The following is a 7,500-nucleotide window of genomic DNA, read 5'->3' on the forward strand; positions in this document are numbered from 1 at the left end:
CATGAACGATTTGTGTCAATGGATTAGTTCGATCCAAAACTTGAGATAATGGGTGTAATCCAAAAAAAGATTCAAAAGTGGTTGTTAATGGAGTTGAAGTTACCAAATTCTGAGGAGTCGGTATTAATTTATGTCGAATTGCTCCACCTATAGTTCCTCGAACCACGTTTTCTAAACGAACTAGAGCCAATCCGAATTGATCTTGTAAGAGATCTGCTACAGAACGAATACGTTTATTTTTCAAATGATTCATATCATCAAGTGTACCCATTCCAAATTTCATTCCAATCAAATGATCCGCAGCTGCCAATATATCTCGCGGTAACAAAAACGTATTGTTTTGGGGTATATTGAGGTTCAGCCGCCGGTTCATATTTCGTCGACCAATCCTTCCTAATTCGCATTTTTGTTGAAAGAATTTTTTTTGTAAGTCTTTACATAAGGATTCCGAAAATACCGGGTCCCCACCCACACAAGCAAATTGTTGATAAAACTCCAAAATGGCATTTTCTTTTGACCCAATTTTTGTTTTCTCCTTATCATTCAGGAAAGACAAGAAAATTTCTGGGTAACAAACATTATCCAAAATTTCTCTTAGATTCGAACCCATAGCTGATGATAGAACTAAAATAGATATTTTCTGTTTCCTACTCACCCGAGCCCATATCCTTGCTTTTCTATCAATCTCTAATTCTGATCTTCCTCCCCAATCTGATATTATGGTGCCGGTATAAACCGAAATTCCGTTATGGTCCAATTCGGATCGGTAATAAATACCCGGGCTTTGCAATATTTGATTGATCACAATTCTGTATATTCCATTTACTATAAAAGTTCCCAGGGAATTCATTAAAGGAATATTTCCAATCAAAATTGTTTGTTCTTGCATCTCCCTACTGGTTTTCCAAATTAATCCCGCGGACACATATAATTCAGAAGAATATGTAAGTGATTCGTATACAGCATCCTTTTCTTTTATCAAGGGTTCGGCCAATTGATATGTTTCCACAAATAATTGAAATTCAATTTCTTGGTCTGTATCTTCAATTTTTGGAAACTTATACAGTTCTTCCGTTAAGCCCTGATCAATGAACCTCCAAAATCCTTCAAATTGTATCTGATTAAACCCAGGGATTGTAGACATTCCCTCATTTCCATCCCGTAGCATTTGCACTCAATTCCTCATTTATTGAAAAATCCCATTTTTGGCTCATTCTTCATTGAATCATATAGATCGATCTAGCTCTGATGGAATTTATATTCTGTTTACTAAATCACATAAAATTTGACACAAAAACTCCATATATTCATATATGAGCATATATGGAATGTATGAAATACGTATGAAGAGGGGAATAAATAAAAGTTTCTACTCAAATTTTAAAATGCAACAGATACAAAAGGAAATAAATTGATAAAACATTCATATAAAAAGAATTCTGCTACTTAATTAGATATTTGATTTATAAAATTTAGTTTAGTATAGAATATCCGTTCAATTTCGACCATTATTATGATATTACATATTCCAATCCGATTGGATATCAAAAACAAAACAGATACAGGATTTGATCTCTTCACCGAGATAAAGATAGAATAATCAGAAACAATAAAGTATTTAACCAACCTTTTTTGACCTTTCTCTTTCTATTGTATTGTTACAAAAAGGATTTTCGGAGAAAAGAGATATTTTTACCTATTTAATTTTCAATTTAATACCATTTTGTAGAATTCCTAAAATAGGATTGTATTGTAAAGCGGGTTATGTTTATTATATTAAATAGTCAATTTAAACACGTGCAGATATCCATATATCATAATATCATATATAAGATACTTGATTGTCTGTGTAATTTTTGTTATGGTTCCGGGGTTTACATATACTCATAGTTGTTGTTATAATTGAAATTGAGAAAAAGAAAAATGGAAATAAAGATTTTTCGGTTTTCTTTTTGAAAAGACGCAATACTGATTAGTTATCATTTGGATTTTCTTATGTCATTAGGTAAACAAAATTTGAAATCAAAATCGAAGAATCGTTCATGAACTCGCAATCAAGTCAATAGTTAATGGTTCCAATTTCTCATGTTTATCATGAATTTTCACTTTTTTGACTGAAAGTTCATATTTTTTGGTATGGAGCGAATCAAAACAAAAAAAAGACAGATTTTCGTTTTAATAAGTAGTGGAAGGGCTAGCAAAGAAAAGGGATTCAAAATGCAAGTACAATAAATAAAAAAAGAAGTTCAGTAATCAATCCCCAAAAAGGACTGGTTTCGTCTATTCTATTTTGTATCGTTTTGGCGGCATGGCCGAGTGGTAAGGCGGAGGACTGCAAATCCTTGTTCCCCAGTTCAAATCCGGGTGTCGCCTGATATTCTAATTAAAAAAAGACTCGAAATCCCTTATCGACTGTTATAATCTACAACTCACCGTATTTTTTGGAAGGGAAGTAGACGAAGAGGTCTCTTGATATGTACTTGATTCTAAGTCTCTGGGGGTTCTCAAAAGTGAAAGTTCTGTAAATTCTTATTCAAGGAAAGATTTTCGTTTTAGTAAGTAGTGGAAGGGCTATTGCGACCTCGCCGTTCCTATTGGAGTAGTTACTGACTGGGCCTTGAATTCAGCGGGAGGTAATATCTAACTAATTAGTAGTTAGTAATAGCGCAATATAGTTTGTATACAAACTAAAAAAAGTCTCTGAGTACTCCGGTATTGGATTTATTGGATTGGTTCATTCAATTAATAGTCCGAAAAATTTTTGACTCTGTACCATGGATTTCACTATTATTAGTAAACAATAATGGAATAATTCCTTCATATTCATAGAAATAGGGGACATGATTCACATGGATATTGTAAGTCTCGCTTGGGCTGCTTTAATGGTAGTTTTTACATTTTCTCTTTCACTTGTAGTATGGGGAAGAAGTGGACTCTAGAAATACGACTTAATTTGAGTTGAGCAAAAAAACTGTATTGTATCGTTTGTTTTATAAATCGCTCCACAAAGTGTTTTTAAAGATAATAATGTCAATAAAAGAGCTATTTCAAAATTCCCATCTTTCTATTTCGAACGGAGATAGAGATGATAGGAAATTTATTTCAAACGAATTTCTATTTGAAATAATCCGAAATCGAAGAATTCGAGTTGTAAAATAAACGTAAGAGTTGCCTTTCGATTATTTCGGATTGATCAGAATCAATAAAAAGGGATCAAATAGATGTAGCAAAAAAATAGAATTGGGGTCGCTATGTACATAACATATATGAAGATACATATTGTGGATTGATCGATATTCAATTAAGTCTGTATCTTTATTTAAGCTTATAGTACAACTTCCTACCCGAAAAAAAAACACTAATAGATTAGATAGTATGGTAGAAAGATTCATATGAATCTTTCTACCATACTATCTAATCTCATCGAATATTGCGGATTCTAGCCTGCTCATTTCAATTAAGAAACGAAATTTGAATCCTTTTTTTTCTTTCCATTTTTCAATCATTGATAAAGAACTACGAAGTCAAGTTTCATTCAAATTAATTATTTTGGCTGACCGTTTTTACATAGATAATAAGTAAAAAAGCAGTAGGAACTAGAATGAATAGTGCAGTAGCAATAAATGCGAGAATATTTACTTCCATAATCTCATTGTTTTTTTACTTCGCATTAACTCGGGATTTAATCCCATAGAGATGATAAAACTTTTACCTGTAAATTTGAATTCAATGGGATGAATTACATCTTGATGATATTGAATCAAATTAATATCATGAATAACAATATCTGAACTATCATATCAATTCGCTGTCGCGAATTGAATAGTATAACATAGGAAGCTCTTTTATCCATACTGAATCCAAAAAAAGAAAAATGGAATTTGTCAGCTAATCAAGAATTCCCTTATTGATCATTCTTTTTTATTCTTTTTTCCATAACCCGCCATCTTCCTTCTACTATCAATCATCTAGTTCAATCATCTAGTTTCGCTTTCCCACTTCCATTGGTTACAAAACCTCCCAAACAATAAATAAAAAACTAGAAGGAAAATGGAAAAAGTGGTTAAGGTGGTTAAGTTCGAAAATCCCTTTTCATTTTCTTTTTCTTCCAAGAAAAGTGTGAAAACGAGTAGTCCTGGTACAAAAAAAGGAATATTCCATCAAATTCATTATTTTTTTGATAGAACTTTTACTTGAAACTTTACTAAAATCACAAACAAAATTCTTATTTCTTATTTTTATTTATTAAAATAAGAAATAAATTAAGAAGGAAAGAAAAAGGGAGTCTTCATTCTTTATTACAAAGGGTCTAACAACGCATATATGAAAAATTCAACGTGAAAGTGTGTATTGTACAAGAAACAAATTCCAGCATGTACTCCCGAGAAGCATATGGAATTCTATAGAAGAATTCCTATTGAAAGTCAAATTCTATTGTCGTCCTTTTCCCAAAAAGTGGAAAGATGAATTGATATATTTATTGATTATTGAATCCGTCGGGACTGACGGGGCTCGAACCCGCAACTTCCGCCTTGACAGGGCGGTGCTCTAACCAATTGAACTACAATCCCCGGGAACTCAAGTAGACAGTATCCATTTTTTTTATGATTTGACTCAAGACTTTTAACGACACGAATTACTAGTAAATTTTACTTATTTCAAATGAGAAGAAATCTTTCAATAAAGAATTTTTCTTTATTGAAAGATTTCTTATTAAAGATCCTAATATGAATCTAGATCATTATTAGGATCAAAATTGCCATTTCCTGGAATAAAAAAATAAAGCAAACAAAAAAAAATAGGGTATATAGCAGAAAATTGGATTCTTTTATTACGCGTATCAGCCGTTTTAGGAAGACAAATATCTTCATCTCATAATGGATGAGCGAATTATTGGGCCGAGCTGGATTTGAACCAGCGTAGACATATTGCCAACGAATTTACAGTCCGTCCCCATTAACCGCTCGGGCATCGACCCAGGAAGAAGCAATTCAATTTTAGTCTTATTGATAATCTATGATCAACTTCCTTTTGTAGTACCCTACCCCCAGGGGAAGTCGAATCCCCGTTGTCTCCTTGAAAGAGAGATGTCCTGAACCGCTAGACGATGGGGGCATACGTGCCCAACTGCCATCATACTATGTTCATAGTATGAACAGTTTTTTGAAATTGTCAATATAATCGAATAAAATAATTAGATTCAAAAAATCTTTCCATCTTACATGATTCCGTAGAATTTTTTTGTCATTTCAATTTAATTTAATTTCTGAATCATTCATTCTAATCATTTGGTATAAAATAGAATATCAAATTATTAAATATATATAATAAACTGAATCTAATATTAATTATAGAACTCGAGATAATATGAAATTAAAGAATCCTTTCAGTTGTCTACTAGAAAGAAAAAAAATGAGATTTAAATGAAACAAACTCCATTACCCCATTTCGAAACAAGTCCCTAGCTGCTATCCGTCTACTTATGTATAGTATACAATAACTTAGTGTATGTAATATATGTACATAGTGAATCAGCTAAGAATTGGCTAAAAGGGCCCTTTTAACTCAGTGGTAGAGTAACGCCATGGTAAGGCGTAAGTCATCGGTTCAAATCCGATAAGGGGCTTTTGAGATTTTTCATAAAATTCCATTCTATTTGAACGGGAAATAGAGATGTTGTTTGTTGAGATTTTGAAAGTACAAAGTAAGCAACTTTATAAGTATAATAAGTTATACTTATAGTAGTTATAAAGTTGGACTAATATTCATTATATTATAATGATAAGATAAGTCGTTTCTCGAATCAGCAACTATAACTATATCCTAGTAATGGAAAGATTCGAAATCAACAAATGAAAAAGTAAGTGGACCTGACCTATTGAATCGTGACTATACCCGCTATTCTGATATTCAAATTTGATAGAGATTAAATTGGAACAGTTGACCTTTTATTTTTAATTTCTTTAAACTCTGTATGAATTTGTCGATATTTCCGATTAAATCTTTGTGTTCCTAGCTATTCCATAGGAATAGGTTGGCGAGTCTCTTTCTCCTAGAGAGGAGAAAACCTTTATTTCAAATCACAATATAAAAAATCCATTTTACATATCTTTCTTTTCTTTGATTCCAAAACGAAAACGAAATGAATTTGGATCTTATCTATCGAATAATATTTCAATAGAGTGTGTCTTCATGTACCAACTATTTCTATATCCATTCATCCCATATTTTTGTTCCGATAATGGGATGGAGGATGCATGCTTGAAAAAAACTTTCATTTCAAGTTTCCTATTATTTTATTGTTTATTGAATATCCTATGGAATTTCTAAATTAAGTAAAAAAGAAAATAGGAAATTATCTCTTTTTATGATAGATAAAAAATAAATAGAAAAATATTCGAAGTATCTTTCTTTCCGCGACCCGTCAAAATGAAAAGATATATTCTGACATTTTCGATTGAACTGAAGTAAAAAGAACTAACTATAAACAGACAAAAAATAAACATATACATATAACGAAGAATCTCTAAAAATATTTCTTTCTTTTGCTCCATTTTACGAAAAAGATGCACCAATAAGCTTAATTTAATTCGTTGATAGAAAGAAAAAGTCGGTTTGAAGATCAATCGGTAACGAGAGAGGAGATCGGTTGTTCCTTGAAGAGCTCTTTCAAAAGATTAATAGTTGAGTCGACTAAGTTCAAATTAATAAATAATTGCATTTAGGAATTTACTTTAACCTAAGTTAATTTATGTTATGAACCACTAAAGGATTTTTTTTTCGAAACCCTATACTATAGCTAAGGGTCGGTGTATGAAAAATCAAATCATCCATAAATGAAATGATAGAATTGTCGGACTCCAAAAATGCTATGGGGTGCTCGAAAATGGTTGAAGTAGTTGAATAGGAGGATCACTATGACTATAGCAGTTGGTAAATTTACCAAAGACGAAACTGATTTATTTGATGTTATGGATGACTGGTTACGGAGGGACCGTTTCGTTTTTGTAGGTTGGTCGGGTCTATTGCTCTTTCCTTGTGCTTATTTTGCCTTAGGAGGTTGGTTTACGGGTACAACCTTTGTAACTTCATGGTATACCCATGGATTGGCCAGTTCTTATTTGGAAGGCTGCAATTTCTTAACCGCAGCAGTTTCTACTCCTGCTAATAGTTTAGCACACTCTTTATTATTACTCTGGGGTCCTGAAGCACAAGGCGATTTTACTCGTTGGTGTCAATTAGGCGGCCTGTGGACTTTTGTTGCTCTTCATGGTGCTTTCGGACTAATAGGTTTTATGTTACGTCAATTCGAACTTGCTCGATCTGTTCAATTGCGCCCTTATAATGCAATCGCATTCTCTGGTCCAATTGCTGTTTTTGTTTCTGTATTCCTAATTTATCCACTAGGTCAGTCTGGTTGGTTCTTTGCGCCTAGTTTTGGTGTAGCAGCTATATTTCGATTCATTCTCTTTTTTCAAGGGTTTCATAATTGGACGCTGA

General features: G+C 32.4%; 8 pseudogenes and 2 further genes across 4 annotated transcripts in view, besides 7 other annotated features; 5 read left to right on the forward strand and 5 right to left on the reverse strand. All coding sequences in view use genetic code 11, as the record gives it.

Annotated features, from left to right (window-relative positions):
- rpoB overlaps positions 1-1,168 on the reverse strand; it is a 3,213-nt pseudogene extending 2,045 nt beyond the window's left edge. The window contains exon 1 of the mRNA in view: positions 1-1,168. This exon is cut by the window's left edge and continues 2,045 nt beyond it. Within this exon, the coding sequence occupies positions 1-1,168 (1,168 nt within the window).
- rpoB overlaps positions 1-1,168 on the reverse strand; it is a pseudogene marked incomplete at its 5' end in the record, with an annotated part of 3,213 nt that extends 2,045 nt beyond the window's left edge.
- Positions 1-1,168: part of a sequence feature (HMMER_hit_rpoB,_position_1_-_3212,_E-Value_0,_score_3242.7;~ID:misc_feature-hmmer_rpoB_1;~source:HMMER) that runs on past the window's edge.
- A 1,024-nt stretch (positions 1,169-2,192) lies between these two features.
- Positions 2,193-2,312, reverse strand: psbL.
- Positions 2,193-2,312: a sequence feature (HMMER_hit_psbL,_position_19_-_93,_E-Value_1.3,_score_12.7;~ID:misc_feature-hmmer_psbL_2;~source:HMMER).
- Positions 2,313-2,849: 537 nt separating this feature from the next.
- On the forward strand, positions 2,850-2,939 carry petN (annotated as a pseudogene). The gene has a single exon. A coding segment is annotated over exon 1 (90 nt), but the record flags the coding sequence as incomplete, so codon positions are not given.
- On the forward strand, positions 2,850-2,939 carry petN (annotated as a pseudogene; the record flags this gene model as incomplete).
- Positions 2,850-2,939: a sequence feature (HMMER_hit_petN,_position_1_-_90,_E-Value_1.1e-24,_score_89.7;~ID:misc_feature-hmmer_petN_1;~source:HMMER).
- Positions 2,940-3,540: 601 nt separating this feature from the next.
- Positions 3,541-3,645, reverse strand: psbM (annotated as a pseudogene). Its single transcript has one exon. A coding segment is annotated over exon 1 (105 nt), but the record flags the coding sequence as incomplete, so codon positions are not given.
- psbM lies at positions 3,541-3,645 on the reverse strand (annotated as a pseudogene; the record flags this gene model as incomplete).
- Positions 3,541-3,645: a sequence feature (HMMER_hit_psbM,_position_2_-_104,_E-Value_3.6e-26,_score_94.3;~ID:misc_feature-hmmer_psbM_1;~source:HMMER).
- A 3,272-nt stretch (positions 3,646-6,917) lies between these two features.
- The window catches only part of psbD, a 1,062-nt pseudogene continuing 479 nt past the window's right edge, over positions 6,918-7,500 (forward strand).
- psbD overlaps positions 6,918-7,500 on the forward strand; it is a pseudogene marked incomplete at its 5' end in the record, with an annotated part of 1,062 nt that continues 479 nt past the window's right edge. The window contains one exon of the mRNA in view: positions 6,918-7,500. This exon is cut by the window's right edge and continues 479 nt beyond it.
- Positions 6,918-7,500, forward strand: part of an mRNA that runs on past the window's edge.
- Positions 6,918-7,500: part of a sequence feature (HMMER_hit_psbD,_position_1_-_1062,_E-Value_0,_score_1129.9;~ID:misc_feature-hmmer_psbD_1;~source:HMMER) that runs on past the window's edge.
- Positions 7,241-7,500, forward strand: part of psbA — a 594-nt gene continuing 334 nt past the window's right edge.
- Positions 7,241-7,500: part of a sequence feature (HMMER_hit_psbA,_position_415_-_902,_E-Value_6.9e-22, _score_78.2;~ID:misc_feature-hmmer_psbA_3;~source:HMMER) that runs on past the window's edge.

The sequence above is a fragment of the Beta vulgaris genome (assembly GCF_026745355.1).
Source record: "Beta vulgaris subsp. vulgaris genome assembly, organelle: plastid:chloroplast".
In the NCBI taxonomy this organism is placed as follows: Eukaryota; Viridiplantae; Streptophyta; class Magnoliopsida; order Caryophyllales; family Amaranthaceae; genus Beta; species Beta vulgaris.